The following is a 24,796-nucleotide window of genomic DNA, read 5'->3' as shown; positions in this document are numbered from 1 at the left end:
CTCTGCCATTTTCTAAATTTGTCCAATGTGCTGGGCACAGTGCTCTCAGAAGGAGAATATGTAAGCACTGCATAGATAGATACAGTGTGTGTGGGGGGGGGAGGCAATATGGGGCAAAACAGCAGCAGAGAAGGAGAACACTGGTCAGATGACAAAGTGAGTCGTGAATGGATGAAGAAAGAACAGTGGGACTAAGGACAGAATTCCCATGTTCCACCAGACAAGCATCTTTTGCTGGACTGCTCATGCTCATGCTTGCTTTACATTACTTTGCTTTGTTGGGATGAAGACTAGAAGAACAGGGAGAAAATGGGCACTTTTACCTGGTTGGATGTTTTCACGGATAATGGACACGTGCTCATCTCTGTCTGGGCGTGTGTGCTCATGCCAAAAACCAATGACATGGCCCAGCTCATGCACCACAATGCCAAACTTGTCACAGTTTTTCCCAATGGAGATGGCCTGTGGTCCTCCTCCTCTGCGCCCCACATAGGAACAGCACCTGTGAGGAAAACAAGAGAGTGCCAAATTCACTTGCAAATAGGCCAAGAACGTCTCAGCAAGAAACACAAGTACAAACTTTGCTTTTTCCACCGTGAGAAGGAGAAGGGTCTTTAGAAGGTAAAATCATGCTCCTCTCCTCACCCCCGTTTCCTTCCCAGGAGAAGGAAGAACTGGACCAAGGGAAAGACATGCTGCTGGGGACTGATCCATGCGACTTCAGATGTTGAGAAGTTCTGTCTCTGGCTTACCCACAAGGTCTAAAGGTAAACACAATGTAGCTGTCTTCATCATTCCGTTCCAAGAAGGTGACACAGGTGTGCTTCTCCCAGTGGCGCATGGCCTGCCGAAAGACGGCTCGCTGGCTCCCTACAGGAAACAGAGAGAGGCCCAAAGCTGACTAGAGAGGGAAGATGTCTATAGTCCTCACTCTGAGCTGTGTGAGCAATTGAACAATTGTCAAGATGAGCATGTGGCGTATATGAGACAGCATATGACAATTGCAATGGTGCTGTAGGAGGAAGTGCAGGTCTTAACCAGAGGGGAGTGGAACTCAGGACTGCTCTCTATCATCTGAACAGGAAAGGGCAAGGTCACATCACCAGACTCAGGATTAGAGGGGGCAGGTCTCAGAGGGGACTTAGCCATGTTCCCTACAAGATGGAAAGAAAACTGCCCATGCTGTTTGTTGGCAGAGCCATCAATATTATTTCAGAACTGCACACATTGCAAAAAATAAAAACAGAAAACAAAGTCATCTGCGTAGGCCCTGCAGATGCTTCTGTTGAGATGCAGATGACATAGAATCATAGAATCATAGAATCATAGAGTTGGAAGAGACCACAAGGGCCATCGAGTCCAACCCCCTGCCAAGCAGGAAACACCATCAGAGCACTCCTGACATATGGTTGTCAAGCTTCTGCTTAAAGACCTCCAGAGAAGGAGACTCCACCACACTCCTTGGCAGCAAATTCCACTGTTGAACAGCTCTTACTGTCAGGAAGTTCTTCCTAATGTTTAGGTGGAATCTTCTTTCTTGTAGTTTGGATCCATTGCTCCGTGTCCGCTTCTCTGGAGCAGCCAAAAACAACCTTTCTCCCTCCTCTATGTGACATCCTTTTATATATTTGAACATGGCTATCATATCAACCTTAACCTCCTCTTCTCCAGGCTAAACATGCCCAGATCCCTTAGCCGTTCCTCATAAGGCATCGTTTCCAGGCCTTTGACCATTTTGGTTGCCCTCCTCTGGATACGCTCCAGTTTGTCAGTGTCCTTCTTGAACTGTGGTGCCCAGAACTGGGCACAGTACTCCAGGTGAGGTCTGACCAGAGCAGAATATAGCTCATGTAAAGTATTGCACTTGGGCAAAAAAAAAAATGAGAGGCACAAATACAAGATGGGCGACACCTGGCTTGAGAGCAGTACATGTGAAAAGGAGCCAACAGTGTGACGCGGCAGCTAAAAAAGCCAATGCAATTCTGGGCTGCATCAATAGGAGTATAGCATCTAGATCAAGGGAAGTAATAGTGCCACTGTATTCTGCTCTGGTCAGACCTCACCTGGAGTACTGTGTCCAGTTCTGGGCACCACAGTTCAAGAAGTACACTGACAAACTGGAACGTGTCCAGAGGAGGGCAACCAAAATGGTCAAAGGCCTGGAAACGATGCCTTATGAGGAACGGCTAAGGGAGCTGGGCATGTTTAGCCTGGAGAAGAGGAGGTTAAGGGGTGATATGATAGCCATGTTCAAATATATAAAAAAAGGATGTCACATAGAGGAGAGAGAAAGGTTGTTTTCTGCTGCTCCAGAGAAGCGGACACGGAGCAAAGTACAAGAAAGAAGATTCCACCTAAACATTAGGAAGAACTTCCTGACAGTAAGAGCTGTTCAACAGTGGAATTTGCTGCCAAGGAGTGTGGTGGAGTCTCCTTCTTTGGAGGTCTTTAAGCAGAGGCTTGACAACCATATGCCAGGAGTGCTCTGATGGTGTTTCCTGCTTGGCAGGGGGTTGGACTCGATGGCCCTTGTGGTCTCTCCCAACTCTATGATTCTATGATTCTATGAGGGTGAGGGTTCCGTGATTTCTAAGATGCAAAGAGCTGGGCAATGAGTGGAAGGAGAACAGGAAAGGCCTCAGCTGCAAGGCCTTCTAAGGGAGAATGAAGCACAATTTGTCCCATGCAGATTTTTTTGAGAAAGGCAGGAACAACACTCAGAGGTGCCCTTAAAGGCTCATTACTGGAGAACCCCCACTTCTGGAGTAAGGCCTGCTGGGTTTTTTAGCATTCAATATGCAGCACACTGAGTTCCTGGAGGAGGGGAAACGGGATTCATATGCTCTGCAAAGCCTCTCCTACTAGCAGCATTCTTTTCCCTACAGCACAAAACATTGTAGGGTTTCTGGCAAGAATGGAGTTCTCAGTTCAGTTCTCAGAGACTTGCACTGGCACATTCTTGCCAATCCAGTTTGTTGAGAATTGATTACTCAGTTAAGGTATGGGGCAATTATTTATTTTAATGCAATCTCGATTACCTAAATCATTAAGATAATCAGATATCTGAATACAGATTGACATGGGAGCTACAGACTGAAGTATGTGGCATTTCTACTAGAATTCAGACATAGGGGATTTCCCTTGCATATTCCTTTGTAGTGGCATGCACACACTGCACACTAATAAGTGCTGAGTTCAGGTGTTTTCTTGTGCACACACAACATAATCTCCAAGTCATCCTTATTCTACACTACTTAATCAATCAAAAGCACATTCTGTAGGACGGTTATAATCCATTTTGTACCAAGAATGCTCTTCTCAAGCTGCCTGGCAGAGCTCTCAAGTCTAGCACAGCCTTCCCTAGTGCGGTGCCCCCAACTGGCTGGAACTGACAGGAGTTACAGTTCCAAACATCTGGACGGTACCAGGTTAGGGAAGACTGATGGAGTAAATGAGCATTAACCTGAGAGTACGAGGTTCTCTCCTGAAATGTAAGAGAAGCCAGTTAGTCTATTTTTCATGTTTTGTTTCAGGCGGAATAGTAGGCTTCACAAAATATGCAGTGCAGAGCAATCTGGCAATCTCTCCACAATATCTCTGTCTCACCAGAATCATGCTGTAGGGCTAGCAGTTTGCAAACTGCCTAGCAAACTGCCTGTAGGCCTAGCAGTTTGCAAACTGCTAGGCCTACAGCATGATTCTGGTGAGACAGAGATATTGTGGAGAGATTGCCAGATTGCTCTGCACTGCATCTCTGCATTTTAGGGGAGAATCACAGTTTCACAGTGTGTAAAACTTACCACTGAAATTTCCGCTGATCACATAAGGAATGACTCCATCTGGCCACACCCGCTCAAGGCGGGATGTGGCGGCCCGGCGGCTTCGAGGCTGCCCCCGCCCCTGCTTCCATCGCCTCCTCTGCTGCCTCCCGGGTCTCATACTGGTGCTGTTTGAACTGTTCCCTTTGATGGAGACAATAAAGAGGTTCATGAGCACAGCTCTTTCCCATTTTGTGCAGGGAGAATCCCTCACCCAACTTTCGTTCATTGACTTCAGGGCAGAACTGGCACGCAAGCCCCACGAGAAAGATAAGCTTGAGTGACCTCCCTATTCCTCCCAAATAGCTGCCTATGTTTTATTTATTATTATTATTTTAAATAATATTTATTAAGTTTTCCAATTTAACAATCCAATAAATGCCACATTAAAGACATTCCAAATTATAAAATAATCAAACAGTCCAAATATTAAGCCAAATCATAAATCATTGTTTGACTTCCCACGCTCTGAGGTCGGAGGATTGCCATCATCTCACATTTGTGCTGCTTTCTTAATTAGTCCAGGTGGTTCCCATAAATCAATCCGATGTTAATCCTTCGTTCGTTTTCACAGCCTCTGAGTTCGTCCAGCAAGCAAGTTATATCAAAACAGCATGTTTCTGTGTGGGTGTTTATTTTCTTCTGTGTCTTTCACTTTTGCTTCTTCATGCCAGTTGTTATCCAATACAACACGTCCCAAAATGGAGGAAATCTGGCTTTCTACGAATTGTTTCAGGCATATGTCCAAACCTTTCCGTTTTGTCTCATACCAGAACTGATAAGTCTGTACTTTACCTAGGAGCCTCAATTCCCATCTTCCACTCTTAACAGTCCATCAGAATTAATTGCAAGTTCATAAGTCTTTCCCACACAGTTAATAACTCACTCAGAGCATGCCTGTTAATTACGGTAAGTCCGAATTATCATCTTAAATTATCATCAGGAGTTTGCTCACTCATGGCGGCGACTTTGGAGAGTTGCTGAAGAGACGCATGGTGTTTTCCACCCAGCGCCCCCTGCCCCCTCATTCCTACCAGATTGGGGGCAGGTGTTGGGCGATCTGTGGGTGAAGCTGCCCACCCGGCCGGGGGGCGGGGCTGGAAGGATGATTACTCACATTTCATCCTCAAAATATCCCATGCGAAATGGCAGAGATGTAACCAACAGCAAGCCAACCATGGCTGACCAAACTGGAAGTCTCAATGGCTGCCTGGGTTTTAAGTGCATTGAACTGCTTTGCTAATGCTTCTATTAAGATGCAGATCTCAGTTAACCACGATGGAAGTCCTGTTGAGTGAAAGAAACCACCAACCCTCTCACTACTTGTTCACCCTCCTTTCCCTCTGGTCCAGAAAAAAAGTGATGCGTGCAGACAGTAGATGATGCCACTTGCTTGCTCATTGGTTCTCTGTCTGGCAAACAGCGATGAGGAAGATGAGCATCAGCAAGCTCTGCGGCTAATGGCAAAGAGTAACTAGACCCACGGGGGGGGGGGTGTCATGCTGGGGGTCCTTGAGAGTGTCTTGCCAAAGGGCCCACCAAAACTTGGAGCTGGCACTACATTCCTTATCAACCAATAGTCTAATGCCATTTTTCATGTGTCTAAAGACCCCTGCTGCCTGCCAAGGTAGGCTGCGACACTAGATTAAAGATTGGGCTGTTATTTCATATCAATCAGTGAACTTCAGTTTTTTCCTCCGAGTTCATTTTCTCTCCTACTTCTCCTTATCCCCCCTCAGAATCCCACTTTTTGCTTTCTCCTCATTCTCCTGAGACACTCCTTTTTCCTCCAAATTTGTTTTCAGGGGGCAAGACAAGGTGGGCCACTACTTACCACACCTGCTATATATGCAAACAAGCTTGAACGGTGCCACATCTAGTTTGCCCCACAGGCTCCTGCCTCTTCTCTTGAGGGTTTCTGTTTGCTCCACTCAACCAGCCACTGCTAGGGAGGCCTTTCACGGCCCAGCCCCTCTGTGACAGAAAGGCAGGCAAGCCAATCATTGCCCAAAGCTTCTTGAGCATCACTGCTTCTGCCACCACCACCAAGTCTCTTAGTAATTTATTAGATAGCTAGTGACATCACAACTCTTACCACACAAATTGAATCCTATGCATTTTCTTAAACCACTCTTTGTCCAAAAATGCTGACTCCTTGGTGTGTCTTATACAGCCATTTTCCATTTTTGTAGGTTAGGTATTTATTGTGGTCTTCAAATCGGAACCAGTGAAAGTGGAGGTCTGGAGGTGGTTGGAGGATGGATGGCGGCTAACAGATTGAGACAGAAGTACTGTTTTGGGGGGACAGGAGACAGGCGGGTGTGGAGGACTCCCTGGTCCTGAATGGAGTAACTGTGCCCCTGAAGGACCAGCTGTGCAGCCTGGGAGTCATTCTGGACTCACAGCTGTCCATGGAGGCACAGGTCAATTCTGTGTCCAGGGCAGCTGTTTACCAGCTCCATCTGGTACGCAGGCTGAGACACTCTCTGCCCGCAGACTGTCTCACCAGAGTGGTGCATGCTCTGGTTATCTCTCGCTTGGACTACTGCCATGCGCTCTATGTGGGGCTACCTTTGAAGGTGACCCGGAAACTACAACTAATCCAGAATGCGGCAGCTAGACTGGTGACTGGGAGCGGCCACCGAGACCATATAACACCAGTCTTGAAAGACCTACACTGGCTCCCAGTACGTTTCCGAGCACAATTCAAAGTGTTGGTGCTGACCTTTAAAGCCCTAAACAGCCTCGGCCCAGTATTCCTGAAGGAGCGTCTCGACCTCCATTGTTATGCCCAGATACTGAGTCCAGCGCCGAGGGCCTTCTGGTGGTTCCCTCACTGCGAGAAGCCAAGTTACAGCGAACCAGGCAGAGGGCCTTCTCGGTAGTGGCACCCGCCCCGTGGAACGACCTCCCACCAGATGTCAAAGAGAAAAATAACTACCAAACTTTTAGAAGACATCTGAAGGCAGCCCTGTTTAGGGAAGTGTTTAATGTTTAATAGGTTATTGTATTATAGTGTTTTGTTGGAAGCTGCCCAGAGTGGCTGGGGAAACCCAGCCAGATGGGCGGGTTATAAATAATAATAATAATAATAATAATAATAATAATTATTATTATTATTATTATTATTATTATTATTGGTATGAAGCCATGGAAAACCCAGGTGGCAGAAGGCAGGTTGGTTGCTTAAACTGTTTTGCCTGCTGTCATGTCAAGAAAACAGGCCATTGCATCTTTTTCTTCTAGTGGATGGTATTAGGGCAACTGTAAGACATGGCTAGTTTATTCAGATGCAATGCATATTTGACTGTGAAAAAGCAGTTTTCCCTCCAAAGCTTTGGCTGGTTTTGTTAACGCAAGAGCAGAAGAAGTGCAATGGTTTATGCCAAGATCTTTGTCTCCAAATTGTCTGGAATGCTCTCTATCAGTCAAGCTGCCGCCACAGCCTATAGAAAGCCTATTACCTGGCAGGAGAACCTACCCCAAAGGCCCAGGGAGGAGGGCCCAGTGATCTGGCAAGGAGAAACTCAAAGCTAGGCTTTGTACATGCCAAACATGAGCAAAGAGTACCCAAGGCCTCCCTGCACTCCTCACAACATGAACCAGGTCCTTTTCACTGCCTCTTTGCCATGAAAAGTGGGGCTGGGTGATGGAGAGGGCCCAATCTGCACCAGAAAGGACACAACGCCCACGGAGGCTTCACGGTCACATTTTGGTCCTCCCAAATGAGGACAAAATAGTGAGTTGCCAACCAACATTCCAAGTCAAATAACAAAATCCAGGTGTGCCAGATTTGACTGAAACTCTGGGCACTTTCTTCAGATACACTCTAAAATTCGGGGGGGGGGTAAAAACAAACCCCAATACCTGACTAGCTTATGTTTTTAGTGAGCAATTTTGTTGGAATTAAATAATGTTGCTGCCTATATAACATCCTCCAGTCTTTCATCCCTTTCTCTTGAGGAGATTATCCCACAGTTAAACAAATGTCACTGTCAAGGAGATTTCATTTAAAAAACCACCCTGGGTAATAAATCTTCCAATTGTTCCCTCTCTGCTAAAGAAATGCAGACAGTTACATGGGTGTTCTTGAGGATGGCTGAGAAGCAGACCCATGTGAACCCAGTTACCTTTGTCCTGTGCCTGATGAACCTGGATCCTGTCAATATTATCCATGGACCTGAGCCAGGCTGGCTGCACCCTCTTCCAGGCTCTCCCAAAGTAACAGCAGCTGAGCTAACAGTGGTCTCCTGACCCTTGACTTGCAACAGAAGCATGATGAATATAATGCAACCCTATAACACTTTCTTTATCTTTGCTGCACTGACTTTCCTCATCTCCATTCAGTCTCATTTTAGAAATCCTTTAGCTAAGACTACAGTGAAAACTAAAATGAGTCTACAGAATGGAAGAAACAGAAATCAGGTTTGGAAATGGAGCATCACAAAGCACATCCCAGCTGTCAACTACTGAATTCACAGGAAAGGCCTCCTGAGTTCTGCCTTCTGGAAAAAGGGTTAGTTTGCACAATCAGCAGAATCAAGTAGCAAAGTTTTTTTTCTAGACTGTCCCCAAAAGAAAATGAATTAGATACCATTTGCAAAATGGGTTTTAACGCAACAAAAACAAAACCATATTTTCCATCCTGTGCAACTCACCTGTTGCAAGTGTAGCAGATACATTTTTGAAATACATGTGGTGAGACTATAGAAAACTTTAGAAATTCTTTCACGGTGGTTCAGAAATAATCTGCGTAATGAAAATTGCACAGTCCAGTTCAGTTACAATTCTGCTATATCTAAAAATTCTGGTTAAATTTGAAATACAAATAAACAGGGTCAACCTGGGCCCTGCGAGGCCTATATGGTCATCCTACCCAGCAGCTGTTTTATGCACACCGTAGGGCAGCCTAATAATGGGTCAACATGTAGGACACTCTATGCCACTTTGGAGTCTCTTTTGTAGAAGCGGCTGGGACCGTTGTGCATATATTTGTTGCTTTCAATAAGACTCATGGGGACCATGCGGCCTAAACAGATGTGAAGGGATAACATGTGTTGATAGATCAGTGCTAGAAGTGTGCCAAAGTTCCCTGCATGGGTGTGGGGAAGGGGAATCTTAAGCACACCCTGAACAATAGATGTGGGTTAGGGTTTTGGAGAGTGTGGTGGGTCACTCCTTTGCTTAACAATATAAAATGTTAATATGCAAGCTAGCTGACAATAATTGACAGTAACTGGTGGGTGTAAGCTGCCCAGAGTGGCTGGGAAAACCCAGCCAGCTGGGCAGGGCATCACCATCACCTTCATCATCATCATCATCATCATGTGGGTGAGAGATGGGGGTCCCTCACCTCCTCTTCCTCGCTTGAACAGTCAGTAACCTGAGACAAGATGCCTACTTCAATGGGCAATTACCAGTTCACAGAGTTTTCAGTCAGTTCTGAAACCATTATAATGACCGTAAACATTACTATTATTTTTGAAAAGCTAAAGAACCAGACTGAGAATAGCTAAAAACTTGAAAGTGAGAACTGAAGCAAAACTGTACAAGTGATGAGTAATCCAAACTAGTACTGAGAATCAGATTCTAGCCCAGGCTGTGTGTCAAGACATGCTATCCAAGTTCCAGTACAATAAGACTGCTCATTTGCTACCAGAAACACGGGTTTGTCTCTGTGTGTGCATTGTCTGAGTCCTTGCTGTATGGAGATGTGCAACTGTACCTGAGGAGTTAGTGGCAGTTCTCTCAATGGTGTGCCGTGTGAGATCCACAACCCGATCCACCTGGAACATCTTGAGGTCTTCTTCGTCCAAGGCAATGTCTCCTAAAAAGGCAACTGTGGAGGGTGGAGAGAGAGAGAACTTGTGAGGAAGAAGTCCAGTTCTGGTTGCTTTGTCTAGACCTTGAAGGAATGTGTGGGTTTTTTTAATGGATGGGAAAGCAGGACACATTTGCCCGCTTTGCATGTGATTTGTGTGAGAAACACCACGGCCACCAAGGGGAAGGGGGGAAGGGGACCAGTATGGGGAAGCAGGAAACAAAAGACCTCAAATGCACATTATAAACAGTTTATTGAGGCAAATACAATATGTTTTTGAGGGTTTTCCCCCTAGTGTAACTGAGGTTATGCACACACTGGACTGTTAATGTGCTGATGGATTTCACAGATCTGGGACAGCTCAGTCAGTAGAGCATGTGATACTTAATCTCAGGGTTGTGGGTTCGAGGTCCATGTTGGGCAAAAGATTTCCTGCACTGCAGGGGGCTGCACTAGATGACCCTCATGGTCCCTTCCAACTCTACAATTCTATGATCCCAGTTTTGCACAAACCTGCCCAATATATAGTGTGTCATTGGAAGCATGAGGGCGGTTGCGGCTGTGCACCTTTAACTTTTTTAAAAAATTGAAATTGAAAGAGCAGTTCTGTGCCGAATAGCCATTAGAAAGGGTTTGATTGTCTTAATTTATATAGTTCATCTATGCTGAAGATCAGGACGCAGGTGGTGCTGTGGGTTAAACCACAGAGCCTAGGACTTGCCGATCAGAAGGTCGGCGGTTCGAATCCTTGCAACGGGGTGAGCTCCTGTTGCTTGGTCCCTGCTCCTGCCAACGTAGCAGTTCGAAAGCATGTCAAAGTGCAAGTAGATAAATAGGTACCACTCCGGCGGGAAGGTAAACGGCGTTTCCATGCGCTGCTCTGGTTCGGCAGAAGCGGCTTAGTCATGCTGGCCACATAACCCGGAAGCTGTACACTGGCTCCCTCGGCCAGTAAAGTGAGATGAGCGCCGCAACCCCAGAGTCAGTCATGACTGGACCTAATGGTCAGGGGTCCCTTTACCTTTACCTATGCTGAAGATCTGTCCTTTCCATTTGCACTTTTGTGCATGTTCAACCAGACAAGCACTTTCAACTGAACACTTTCTCACTGTTTCACATTCACACTAGTGTTCAATGGGGTGTATTTGTACTGTGTGCTCCCTCAGCTAGTACTTCTCCATCCTCCCTCAGTTCCAGAAACCTGAGCTCCATTGTAGGCAAGGGCACAGGTATTTGTTTATCTGTGTACACAGCCAATTTGTTTAATTTGTTGAGATTGAATTTTTTCAATATATCAGACTTGCAGAAAACAGCAGAAGCCCACTGAAGAGCACCTCATCAAAACCCCAGCCTTGAAGACTTTTGTCTTGTTCTCTGATTTTACTTTTTAAACCTGCTAATTCAGCATATTCCATCAATTTCCATTCCCTCCTGCCATTTGGGGGCATAGTACTCTCGCTGCCGTAGTTGCATATAGAAACAAATTCCTTTGCTCCATCTGATCCAGTTATCCCTAAAAGAAAAGCTTCTGGTCTTGGGGAGAGTCCTCTTCAAAAAACATTTCATTATGTATCATCTCCCAAAATCCCTGAGTTACTCTGCAAGTCCACCACATGTGGTAAAATGTACCTCACTTTCTTCTTCTTGCTTCTTCTTAGTAAATAATGATGTTTGATATACAATCATCTTGGCAGCAAATTGTAATAAACCAACACTGATAAAAGACAACAGGAAGCATCTACTAGCATGCACACTGAGCAGTGCAAACAGTGCACATGCAAGTCAGGAGTAGAATGTGACAGCTGTAAACTGGTCAGACTTTAATTCCCCCAAGACCCCTGCAAAGTCCCTGAATATCGCAATCTGTTTCTGTCTTTTGCTTGAAGCAGCATCTGATAACTCTCCATGCTACTTTTGGATAAGAGAATTCCAAAATAAAGCCTGAAGAAATGTATTACTAATATCTTCGTCCCATTAATAGAATGTGATACAGCTTCAAAAGAAGAGCACCAAAAACCTTAATTAACGGAACTGGCTTTTTTGCAGCTGTATCACATTTGTGGCTCAGGCATCCTGTGATCAACCAGGATCTGCAGATCTCCGTCCTCCTTCTGCTGCTCCCAGCCCAGCAGTCTCTAACCAGTAAGAAAAAAATGCATGATTAATCCCCAAATGCACGACCTTACAGTTTATACTATTCCATTTCATTCCATTTCTATGACTCTAGTTCATGAGGTCATCTGCTTTTCCTTGCAGAATTCCTAGATCTTTATTGTATTAAAATATTTTCTAAATTTTGTTTTTCCAGATTTCATCAACACACTTCTACTTCCGTCCACAGAGTGTTTGCTAAAATGTAAATAAAGTAGTCCTGGGACCAGTCCCTACTGAACTTAAATTAGTTAATTCTTTCTAACTTTAAAACTTGCTTATAGCACAAAACTATTGTCATTTTACCTTTAGTTAGTTTCTGTAGGGCCTGGATCTCGTTTCCCTGTTTAAATAGTAACATTAATATTGTGTGGTATAAAATGCTTTACTGAAATCCAGGCATATTGTATGTATCAATTACAACTCCTCTCTGTCCAGTGAATAGCACTCATATAAAAAAGGATGAAACCATGATCTTGTGTCCTGCATCTTCAAGGAAACCACACTACTATATGTCACATTAGGTAGGTTTTTTCTATTCCTTTAGTATTTATTTCAGAGACTTGCTTTAAGGGATATAGTTTAAGTCCTGTATGTTTGGGGAGGGGTCCATAGTGTTGGGATCTTGACCAAAGTCCAGGCCTTTTCCCTGAATTCTGAAAAGCACTTTAAAAAACACAACTACTATTTACAGAGAAATAAATGAAGGCACACTTGTTGCTTAAGAATTGTACTAGCTTTATTTTAAACATGCGGTCTAATAATACTGCTTCCATTTGTTCTCTGGGGCAGTGTACTATGGCCACTGGCAATGTTGAGTTCTACCCCAGAGTTCTACCCTAGTTTCAACTGCTGGGTGCTCTGGTAGGTTGGGTTTTCAATGGATAACTAAGCCATCCAATCATTTGTGTCTTGCCGTCTTCAAAGTAATTCAGGGCAGCAGACATGTACCTTGTACTCTCACAACAACCCTACAACCTGAGCAGATATCTGAACTCACTTCTCCCTAGATCAGAGCTTTCCAAACTTTTCATTTTGGTGACATACGTTTTAGACATGTATCATTTTGTGACACAGTAATTCAGTTTTACCCCTTCATGGATCACTGCCTTGCCGTGGCGAAGGGGCTTGAAGAACTCAGAGAAGCTATGAACTATGCCGAGCAGGGCACCCAAGATGAACAGGTCATAGTGGAGAGTTTTGACCAAACGTGATCCACCTGGAGGAGGAACCGGCAAGCCACTCCAGTATCCCTGCCAAGAAAACTCCATGGACAAAGACAACAGGCATATAAAAGATATGACGCTGGAAGATGAGCCCCTCAGGTCGGAAGGCGTCCAACATGCTACTGGGGAAGAGCGGAGGGCAAGTACAAGTAGATCCAGAGCTGATGAAGCGGCTGGGCCAAAGCCGAAAGGACGCTCAGTTGCGGATATGCCTGGAAGCGAAAGGAAAGTCCAATGCTGTAAAGAAAAATATTGCATAGGAACCTGGAATGTAAGAACCATGAACCTGGGTAAGTTGGAGGTGGTCAAAAATGAGATGGCAAGAATAAATATTGACATCCTGGGCATCAGTGAACTAAAATGGACGGGAATGGGTGAATTCAGTTCGGATGACCATCATATCTACTACTGTGGGCAAGAAACCCGTAAAAGAAATGGAGTGGCCCTCATAGTCAACAAAAGAGTGGCAAAAGCTGTACTGGGATGCAATCTCAAAAATGATAGAATGATCTCAATACGAATCCAAGGCAGACCTTTTAACATCACAGTAATCCAAGTTTATGCACCAACTACTTGTGCTGAAGAAACTGAAATTGACCAATTCTATGAAGACTTACAAGACCTTATAGAAGTGACACCAAAGAAGGATGTTCTTCTCATTATAGGGGATTGGAATGCTAAAGTAGGGAGTCAAGAGATAAAAGGAACAACTGGCAAGTTTGGCCTTGGAGATCAAAACGAAGCAGGGCAAAGGCTAATAGAGTTCTGTCAAGAGAACAGGCTGGTCATCACAAACACGCTTTTCCAACAACATAAGAGACGACTCTACACATGGACATCACCAGATGGGCAGCATCGAAATCAGATTGATTATATTCTCTGCAGCCAAAGATGGAGAAGCTCTATACAGTCAGCAAAAACAAGACCTGGAGCTGACTGTGGCTCAGATCATCAGCTTCTTATAGCGAAATTCAAGCTTAAACTGAAGAAAGTAGGAAAAACCACTGGGCCGGTAAGATACAATCTAAGTCAAATCCCTTATGAATACACAGTGGAAGTGAGGAACAGGTTTAAGGATTTAGATTTGGTGGACAGAATGCCTGAAGAACTATGGATGGAGGCTCGTAACATTATACAGGAGGCAGCAACGAAAACCATCCCAATGAAAAGGAAATGCAAGAAAGCAAAGTGGCTGTCCAATGAGGCCTTACAAATAGCGGGGGAGAGAAGGCAAGCAAAATGCGAGGGAGATGGTGAAAGATACAGGAAATTGAATGCAGATTTCCAAAGAATAGCAAGGAGAGACAAGAAGACCTTCTTAAACGAGCAATGCAAAGAAATAGAGGAAAGCAATAGAATGGGAAGAACCAGAGATCTGTTCAAGAAAATTGGAGATATGAAAGGAACATTTCATACAAAGATTTCCATAATAAAGGACAAAAGTGGAAAGGACCTAACAGAAGCAGAAGACATCAAGAAGAGGTGGCAAGAATACACAGAGGAATTATACCAGAAAGAAATAGATGTCTCGTATACCCCAGGTAGTGTGGTTGCTGACCTTGAGCCAGACATCCTGGAAAGTGAAGTCAAATGGGCCTTAGAAAGCACTGCAAATAACAAGGCCAGTGGAAGTGATGGTATTCCAGCTGAACTATTTAAAATTTTAAAAGATGATGCTGTTAAGGTGCTACACTCAATATGCCAGCAAGTTTGGAAAACTCAGCAGTGGCCAGAAGATTGGAGAAGATCAGTCTACATCCCAATCCCAAAGAAGGGCAGTGCCAAAGAATGCTCCAACTACCGCACAATTGCACTCATTTCACACGCTAGCAAGGTTATGCTTAAAATTCTACAAGGAAGGTTCAAGCAGTATGTGGACCGAGAACTCCCAGAAGTGCAAGCTGGATTTAGAAGAGGCAGAGGAACCAGAGACCAAATTGCAAACATGCGCTGGATTATGGAGAAAGCTAGAGAGTTCCAGAAAGACATCTACTTCTGCTTCATTGACTATGCAAAAGCCTTTGACTGTGTCGACCACGGCAAACTATGGCAAGTTCTTAAAGAAATGGGAGTGCCAGATCACCTCATCTGTCTCCTGAGAAATCTCTATGTGGGACAAGAAGCTACAGTTAGAACTGGATATGGAACAACTGATTGGTTCAAAATTGGGAAAGGAGTACGACAAGGCTGTATTTTGTCTCCCTGCTTATTTAACTTATATGCAGAATTCATCATGCGAAAGGCTGGGCTGGATGAATCCCTAGCCGGAATTAAGATTGCCGGAAGAAATATCAACAACCTCAGATATGCAGATGACACAACCTTGATGGCAGAAAGTGAGGAGGAATTAAAGAACCTTTTAATGAGGGTGAAAGAGGAGAGCGCAAAATATGGTCTGAAGCTCAACATCAAAAAAACGAAGATCATGGCCACTGGTCCCATCACCTCCTGGCAAATAGAAGGGGAAGAAATGGAGGTAGTGAGAGATTTTACTTTCTTGGGCTCAATGATCACTGCAGATGGTGACAGCAGCCACGAAATTAAAAGACGCCTGCTTCTTGGCAGAAGGGCAATGACAGGCCTAGACAGCATCTTGAGAAGTAGAGACATCACCTTGCCAACAAAGGTTCGTATAGTTAAAGCTATGGTTTTCCCAGTAGTGATGTATGGAAGTGAGAGCTGGACCATAAAGAAGGCTGATCGCCGAAGAATTGATGCTTTTGAATTATGGTGCTGGAGGAGACTCTTGAGAGTCCCATGGACTGCAAGAAGATCAAACCTCTCCATACTGAAGGAAATCAACCCTGAGTGCTCACTGGAAGGACAGATTGTGAAGCTGAGGCTCCAGTACTTTGGCCACCTCATGAGAAGAGAAGACTCCCTGGAGAAGACCCTGATGTTGGGAAAGATGGAGGGCACAAGGAGAAGGGGACGGCAGAGGACGAGATGGTTGGATAGTGTTTTCAAGGTTACCAGCATGAGTTTGACCAAACTGCGGGAGGCAGTGGAGGACAGAGGTGCCTGGCGTTCTCTGGTCCATGGGGTCATGAAGAGTCGGACACGACTAAACGACTAAACAACAAACAACAATTCAGTTTTACTAGCAAACCAGAGGTTAAACTAACCCTTTTCCAGCCCCGGGAGGAACGTTTGCGTGACACACCTACACACTGCAGCCAATTCACTAATTTGGTGCGGCAAACAGTTTGGAAAGCTCTGCCCTAGATTAAGACCACTTGCTACAGAATGCATTGTCCAGATTTGCTTTCCCCCCTACCACCTCCATTTTAAGATGGATCTAATAAGACAGACCACTGGAAAATATAAATGCTATAGCCTCCTGCCACCAATTCCCAACCTGCCCAGAAGGATACTTTGATACCATTATCAAATGCTGCAGAGAGATTCGGGATAATTATTAAATTTACACTCCCCCTGTCCTCCTCCTCCTTCATCACGACAACCAAGGCAATTTCAGGCTCTGCAGAGCAGTGGAGCTTCAGTTTCAGGTTCCCGTGACTGCACAATGGCCTGCCAACAACTTCTAAATCTTATTTCCACAACCCAAAGTGTTTTTCAAAAATAAAAATCAATGCTGGTAGTTTTTCCCCAATGTAGACATTCCAGATAATGAATGCTATCCTGAGCAATATCATCAGGGATGCAAGGAATGTAGACAATATAGCTCAAGGTCTCAAAGACTGGGATGAATTGGCTTTATCATCAGATGGTGTGTGTGTGGAGGGTGTGTGGAGTAGCTAATCTAGGGGTAATATTTGCTCTCTCCTTTTGAGAGCTTGGTTCTTCCAACCCTCAGGATGAGGTGAGGAATAAAACTTTCGCTTCAGCAAAGCTACACCTTTGAAAGAATGCCACAGCCCATCCTTCTCATCTGCCTTTATATGAGAGCACAATGCATGCAGGGAGGCAGCTGCCATGACTGATAGTGCCTGAGTACCCCATCAGCTCACTGGCTCTGCTGGCAGCTGCAGTGTTTGAACATCTGGCTCCCAGAAAGACTGCTGCATGTCTTAGAGATCTTTTTTAAAAAAAATTACTACACAAATTGTTTTAACCTCGAACTTCTTTTGCAAATTCCCTTTCTAGTACACCCTCCTATTTTTCTCTCTGCACACACATGCTGCTGAGCCAATCTGAGCTCATACAGCCAAGGGATACTCAAATAACCTCCTATTCATTTGCCACACAAAGTATCAAAACCATATGGTCTAGCTGAAAGAAATGGATAACAAGCCCTGCTCCCTGGGAGAGAACCTGGACTCAGTTCCCTCCTCCCATAGCCCAATTCAGGGACACTTCCCCACTCTAGGCAACTGATACCAGAGGACTCAAAGTTCAGAGTGTGTATGCAAAGGTCCACATTCTGCAATCAGCAACACTGAATTCTGTAATCAAAATAACACATGTTCCCATTTGCTCTCCCCCCCTCCCAATGTACAAGTTGTGTCATTTTAAGACTGGAAGCATGTCTGTGTAACTCTGGTGGGCCAATCTCAGAAGTCTAAGCTTTGCCTGAGCTCACAACCCACTGGAGGAGGCTGCTGGTGATACTCACAGGCGCCATTCCCTACACTTAAAACCTCTCAACTCTCCCTTGGCAACTGAGGGTGAAGCAGGACTCCTTAACTAATCCAGCTGGGCTGCCGGTTTCAAATCTGGATACATAAAATATTTAATATCTGCAAAAGCATGTTTGCATGCTTTATTCTGCTAATTTTCTCTTTCAAAGAATTTTACCTAATAAGATATTCCCAAACATAGTGCCCATGCAGACAGATGCATGGAAGGAAACTCTAAGACCTAATCCAAAGAGGGTGGTGCACGGATGCCACAATGGATAAAGGAGTGTGTCGTGTTCTTTGTGTTAGAAGTGTATATCGAAAAAGCATGCCTTGTCTCCACACAGGCATCCTGGGGGCAGCGAACACACTGGGGTGATCAGCAGACTCTGCATTTGCTTTGCCATTTAAAAGTTCCTTGAGGGAACAAAGAGACAACCATCAGCCAGAACTTTGCACAGAGCAAAATCATACAATGGGAATAAAGGCTATGTGGCAATGCAATCCTGGAATGTGACACATGAGGATCCTTGGCGCACAGAATGGAAACATCTGCAGTCAGTGAGTGAAAGCAGGCAGAAAGAGGCCTCTTGGTGCCCAGCTCCCAAAATGGACCAATTGCATCCCAAATTCATAGTGATTTGTTGGAAGCAGCACAGCTCCTACTCAGCATCTCCACCACCTTCCCCCTGTTTTTCTGACCCAGCTTGGTGACCCCTGGAGTGACGGCCCCCTGTGACAAAAGGGTGGCATCTTATTCCGACATGTGGGGCAAATAACACAATTGCCAAATGCAAAGAATGTACAAGTGGGTTCGCCTTTATTAGCTCCACTTTTGTAACCATATATCAAGAGCCACCTATCACCTTGTACAGCTTCTTGAAGGACGTATTTAAAGGCATCTTTAAAATCCTTTCTAGCACCTAGGCTTATTTCCTCCATCCCCAGGAAGTTGTATGAGATGCCTGTTTGACACTGCAATTCCCACTGCAGAGCACATTAGACAGGATGCAGCTGAATCACACTCTGAAACACAGCTGCTTCCAGTTGGAAAGACCTGGCTGTTGAACAGGGCCAGGCTGGGCTCAAGACATGTCCAGTCCCTCTGATGAACTCAGGGGATGCGTCTCCTGGGAGTTCTGTTGAGCAAGCGCACTAAAATTAACAGGAGATGTGCAAGAGCACTACTAGAGTGTCATTTTTCATACAACAGGATGGTCAGACCCTATAAAATAGGCTTGTTTAATTAATTACTTATTTCATCAAGGAGACTCAAGGTAGCTAACAAACAGTATTAAAACTGGAATAAAAACAAAAGCTTGAAGATATGTGGAAATAAAATTACAGTATCTAACCTGTTTAACAAATTTCAGCAGCACAAAAGTAACACAGAACTGAGCAAGCAAGAATTATATAATTAACCAAGAGCCTTCTTGTCAGGGAACTGCCATCGGAGCCAGAGGCGGAGGGAAGGCTCCAGAGTGATGCTGGAGAGGGTCCCAGTAGGGAGAGAGGCAGCCCATCTGCTGGGGAAGGAAATCAGCGTAACACCGGTGGAGAAGGGGGGCAGATGGGGGAATCGGAGAGGAGGCTCCAAGACTCCTCGCCGGAGACCAGCGGAGAGAGTACGGGTACTCCGCTGCCCACACCCTCCCTGCACGGAAGTAGGAGGAGACTTGGCGTCAAAGAACTTCTTTGCTGGAAGAAGTTCAAGAAACGCCCACTGATGGATTCTGCCAGTGACTGAGACAGCCACGAAGTGAGAGGCTGTCCAGACAGAAAGGGTTCAACCAGGTAACCTAGCCAGGAGTGGCGGCAACTTACACACGAGCAACCCCTAGAACCATTACACTTCTTTAAAAGTCAGGTCTTTGCCAACTGCCTGAAGCAATATAGCGGAGGAGAAGTGCCTCTGTCTGACCCCAGCCTTGCCTCTTGAGGTTGAGGGATTTGGAGCAGGACACCAGCTCCTTCTTGCAAAGAAACCTAGAGAAGATGCCAGCTTTTAAGGTGCCATCTAAAGGTAAAGACCACCTTGAAACAAGCCTGAAAACTAATAGGGAGCAAATGAAATAATGTAAAGCTGGAGTTTAAAAATCCACAATCTGGCTGCAGAATACTGTGCTAAATGAAGTTCCCAAACACTTTTCAAGGGCTGCCTCACATAGAACATATTAACTTAGGTCTGCTGTTGTCAGGAGGGGCTGTAGACAGTGTACCAACCAAAGCTGGAAAAAGACACCCTTTGCCACTGAAGCCGCCTGCATGTCCAACAGGAGCGCCAAAAGGAGTACTCCCAAACTAGGTGCAGTGCCTGATCTTTCAAGAGGAGTGCAACCCCATCCACAACTGGCTACAAACACAACTCTGAGTCACATGGTTCACCTACCAATAATCCTTCCATGTTGGCTGGGTTAAGTTCCAGTGTACTGCACCCCAGCCAGTCCTTTGCAGCTATCAAACAGCGGTTTGGCCTTTCAACTGCCTTCTTAGAACCCAAATCTCTAGCTGACCTCCCCAGAAGAGAATGGGGGACAAGATGGAGCCTTGTGAAACTCCATTGGGAAAGGCCATTGAGGAAACCAGCAGTCCCCCAGAGCACTTTCTAGAGCCTCTCTCAGGAATGAATGGACAGTTCAACACCATGCCCCCAGTTCCCATCCCTTCAACATGACCCAGAAGGACACCTTTGTCTATGTTATCAAACCAACAGGGTGACACTTCCCCTACCATCTACCAGCACAGATCACAGAGTGACCAGAGCAGGCCAAAATCCAAACTGGAATGGATAATTGTTTCCTTCGCTGTGGTCCATGCACACTCCCCAAATGGGTATTAGACATGGAGTGATAGTTGGGCAAGTCTGAGGGGTGCAAAGAAAACAGGCCATATCATTGCCTCTTAATATATGGCCTTGGCAGCCATTGATGAGATCGCGCCTAAGCGCCCTCTGCGACCCCGTCGAAACCGGGCCCCTTGGTTTACTGAGGAGCACCGGAAAATGAAGCGGGATCTCAGACGGCTAGAGCGAGTATGGCGACGGACTCGTGACGGAGCCTCAAGAACATCTTATAGGACTCTTATGAAAGCCTATGAGATGGCTATGAAAGCTGCTAAGAAATCTTACTTTGCAGCTTCCATTGCATCCGCTAGCTCTCACCCGGCACAACTTTTTAAAATAATTAGGTCAATAACGTCCTTAGGAGGACAACCAAATTTAAGCACAAATTCAACCCACAGCTGTGAGGCATTCGCGAGTTTTTTTGCGGAGAAAGTCCTGTTGCTCCGCCGTGACCTGCCTGCCAATTTAGATACAGTGACTGAACTGGAGGCCTCTCGACTGACTTCAGGTCCAGTGTTGGACCATTTCGATCGGATACTCCCTACTGATGTGGATAGATTCCTCCAAGTTGGTAGGCCCACCACCTGCCTCCTTGATCCGTGCCCGTCTTGGCTGATTAGGGAGTGTCCAGATGTTGCGCGGACCCCCCTGGTTGAAATTATCAATTTGTCCCTTGACACGGGGACATTCCCAGGGGAACTGAAGGAAGCAGTGGTGTGTCCACTCTTAAAAAAAACTTCATTAGATCCCTTAGACCTATCCAATTACCGCCCAGTTTCAAATCTTCCATACCTGGGTAAGGTAATTGAGAGAGCGGTTGCTGAACAGCTTGGTAGGTTTCTGGAGGAAACATCGGCATTAGATCCATTTCAGTCCGGTTTCCGTCCTGGTTTTGGGACGGAGACGGCTCTGGTTGCCCTAACAGATGATCTCCGTAGACAACTGGATTGAGGCGGGTCAGGACTGCTGATCCTTTTAGATTTGTCAGCAGCCTTTGACATGGTCGATCATGATCTTCTGAACCACCGCCTTGCAGATGTGGGGATACAGGGCATAGCCCGTAACTGGTTGTGCTCTTTTATCTCTGGTCGGGGACAGAGGGTGGCACTAGGGAGGGAAATGTCGTCGCGTCACTCCTTGGTGTGTGAAGTGCCGCAGGGCGCAATTCTCTCCCCGATGCTTTTTAACATCTTTATGCGCCCCCTTGCCCAGATTATCCGGAGCTTTGGGCTGGGCTGTCACCAATATGCTGATGACACTCAGCTCTATCTGCTGATGGATGGCCACACTGACTCGGCCCCGAACACACTGACCAGATGCTTGGAAGCTGTGGCTGGATGGTTTCGTGGGAGCCGATTGAAACTAAATCCTTCGAAGACAGAGGTGCTATGGCTAGGTTGGGATGGCATGGGGATGAGGGACCAACTCCCTTCTCTTGCGGGGGCCCAATTAGTGCCATTGCCTTCCGTTAAGAGTTTGGGTGTAATCCTTGACGCCTCCCTTTCCATGGAGGCGCAAGTTACAGCAACAGCCAAGGCGACATTTTTCCACCTTCGACGCATCAAGCAGTTGGTCCCTTACCTTTCCCGCCCCAACCTGGCCACAGTGATCCATGCGACGGTCATCTCCAGGCTTGACTACTGTAATTCGCTCTATGCGGGACTGCCCTTGAAGCTGTCCCAGAAACTCCAGCGGGTACAGAATGCTGCAGCGAGGCTCCTCACGGGGTCTCTGCCATGGGAGCAGATTCACCCAGTGCTTTTCAAGCTGCACTGGCTCCCGGTGGAGTACAGGGTCAGACTTAAGGTGCTGCTTTTGACCTTTCAAGCCCTTCACAGCCTAGGACCCTCGTACCTACGGGACCGCCTCTCCTGGTATGCCCCACGGAGAGCCTCAAGGTCCATAAATAACAACACCCTAGTGGTCCCAGGCCCTAAGGAAGTTAGACTGGCTTCAACCAGAGCCAGGGCCTTTTCAACTCTGGCTCCGGCCTGTGGAACGCTCTGCCTCATGAGACCAGGGCCCTGCAGGATCTGATTTCTTTCCGCAGGGCCTGTAAGACAGAGTTGTTCCGCCTGGCCTTTGGCTTGGAGCCAATTTGATTCCCTCCCTCTCTCTTTTTCCCCTCTCCTTTCCTTCTCCTCCTGCGATGAGGCTACATTTTAATATTTTAATGTTCCATTATTTTAATGTTGTATTTTATTTTTGTTTTTAAGTTGTAATCATTCATCTTGTTTTTATTATTGCTTGTAAGCCTCTCTGAGCCCGGCCTTCGCTGGGGAGGGTAATAAAAAATTATTATTATTATTATTATTATTATTATTATTATTAAGATGGAGGGTGTGAAGCCCTCTCTAAGCAAGGCATTTCTTACACAGGCTGTGTGCATAAGCCTGACTATTGATTTTATCAGCCAGGACGGGCAGAGATCAAGACCACAGGTCAGTGAACGTACTTCTCCAAAGGTTTTGTCCACTTCCTCAGGGCCAACAAGCTGAAAGGTATCTAGTAGAAAAGGACAAACCTATTCCCTATTTTCCCATGGAGCCTCTACGGACAAACAACAGCCCAGGTCAGGGTAGATTCAAGTTATTTTATTGGCAGAGAGCTTTGCAAACAAAGTGCTTTGCAAAGCAAGTTTCTGTGGCCTCATATAACTCTTTTCGATGACCATGAAGTTAAAAAGATCCTTCACAGTATAAAATAGCTCTGCTGTATATCACTGAGCAGATACAGCAATGGAGGGAAATTTAGCAGTCTTTGTCACCATCATTGCCACAGAATACTTTCAATAACGAGCTCTTAACTGTGTTCTGTCACTCAGCGCAAATCTTCCTCAGCTATCATTGTAGCCTTTCCCTCTCTCATTTATTGAGTTTCTAGGTCCTCAATAAACCATGGGTGGGTGGGTGTGCTAGTGGTCCCATCAGAGGGAAAAGGGTGCTTAGGACTTATTGTGCCAATTGCCTGAGTGATTTCTGTGTTCCACAGACTGGCCAGAGCACTGGTGGAACTGCCAAGCCATGGCATTGGGAAATACCCTAGCCATCAGGAATCTCTTTGAATCCATCAGTCTCCAGGGGCAGATTTCCCTTAATTGGCACCCCAATCCTGTAGAGTTGGACAGCTGAGCAGAACCTAACTTTATCAGGCAATGATCTGACCATGGCAACAGATGCACATTGAGCTCCCCCCACCTTCAGTTCATGGCCACCATGCCCAAAGCAAAAGGTGAGGTTGAGCTAATGTCCTGCAAAATGAGAAGGTCCAGATACTGCTTGAGTTGCCATTAAGGCCATGAAGTCCAGAGTTGCTCCAGGAAGGATATATTTCACATGAAGACTGAAGACACCCAGGACAACAGAGAGTCTTCTCAAGATGGCGGCTGTAACAACTTCTCCTCCGTGAACCCTCCTGGATTACAAACCTTTTATAGCCTTTTACAGCATTTTATTGGATTTGATAGAAGAAGAGTTTGGATTTGATATCCCGCCTTTCACTCCTCTTCAGGAGTCTCAAAGCGGCTCACATTCTCCTTTCCCTTCCTCCCCCACAACAAACACTCTGTGAGGTGAGTGGGGCTGAGAGACTTCACAGAAGTGTGACTGGCCCAAGGTCACCCAGCAGCTGCATGTGGAGGAGCGGAGACGCGAACCCGGTTCCCCAGATTAGGAGACTACCGCTCTTAACCACTACACCACACTGGCTCTCTTATTGCCGTTTTTATAGCTGTTTTTATTAGACTTTTAATTATTTTAGCTCTGTCAGAAGTTTTAACTGTTTTATCTCTACTGTTGGCCATTCGAGGCCAATATACGTGTCAACAGGGATACTCAAACCTTCTGCTGAGGGGACTCAAATGCTGCCAGAGATTACCTCTGTCAGTTCAGGCACGGAAACTGTTAGAAAGCAGGGTAGGTAGTACAGTAGCAAAATCCCGATCTTGGTCTGGATATGAAACTTCACATGCAGGCATCCAAACCCAGTAGATTGCAGGCCAGGACCACGGGCAAGGGAGACAACCAGCAATGGCAATGCTGCCACCCTGCTTGCTGGGCCTGTGCTGCTGCACCACCAAGTAAACTTGGTGGGCCCAACTCAGAAAGATAAAAACATTCCCTCTCTCACATATCCACGCAGACTCAATGGTTCAAAACAAGCCAGTGTGATCATCCAGGAGTAAAGCTGAAGTAATAGCAGATTTCCCTTTCACTAACCTGGAATTAAAAAGCACAATAGAGCCAATGGAGAACTGACATGGCATAGCTGAGGACCACATTTGGACAGAGACATGAGTGAAGGTCTAGCCCCCTGAGATGCCTCTATCCTTGTCTTCTCACCTGGATCCAGATGGGGGC

General features: G+C 45.8%; 1 protein-coding gene across 3 annotated transcripts in view; it reads right to left on the bottom strand.

Annotated features, from left to right (window-relative positions):
- BMP1 (bone morphogenetic protein 1) overlaps positions 1 to 24,796 on the bottom strand; it is a 159,591-nt gene that overhangs the window by 72,291 nt on the left and 62,504 nt on the right. For 2 of the 3 annotated variants that reach the window (XM_081890870.1, XM_081890868.1), the window contains exons 2-5: positions 9,544 to 9,657; positions 3,801 to 3,962; positions 753 to 870; positions 324 to 502 (exon numbers count right to left, since the gene is read on the bottom strand). In XM_081890870.1, coding sequence (XP_081746996.1) covers positions 324 to 502; positions 753 to 870; positions 3,801 to 3,962; positions 9,544 to 9,657 — 573 coding nt within the window. Of the gene's footprint in view, positions 1 to 323; positions 503 to 752; positions 871 to 3,800; positions 3,963 to 8,476; positions 8,568 to 9,543; positions 9,658 to 24,796 lie in introns of those variants that run through there. The other variant, XM_081890869.1, reaches the window with a different exon arrangement.

Source organism: Podarcis melisellensis (genome assembly GCF_964234715.1).
Source record: "Podarcis melisellensis genome assembly, chromosome: 15".
Lineage (NCBI taxonomy): Eukaryota > Metazoa > Chordata > Lepidosauria > Squamata > Lacertidae > Podarcis > Podarcis melisellensis.
The sequence above is the reverse complement of the archived record's forward strand: the minus strand, read 5'-3'. Positions and strand labels throughout refer to the sequence as shown.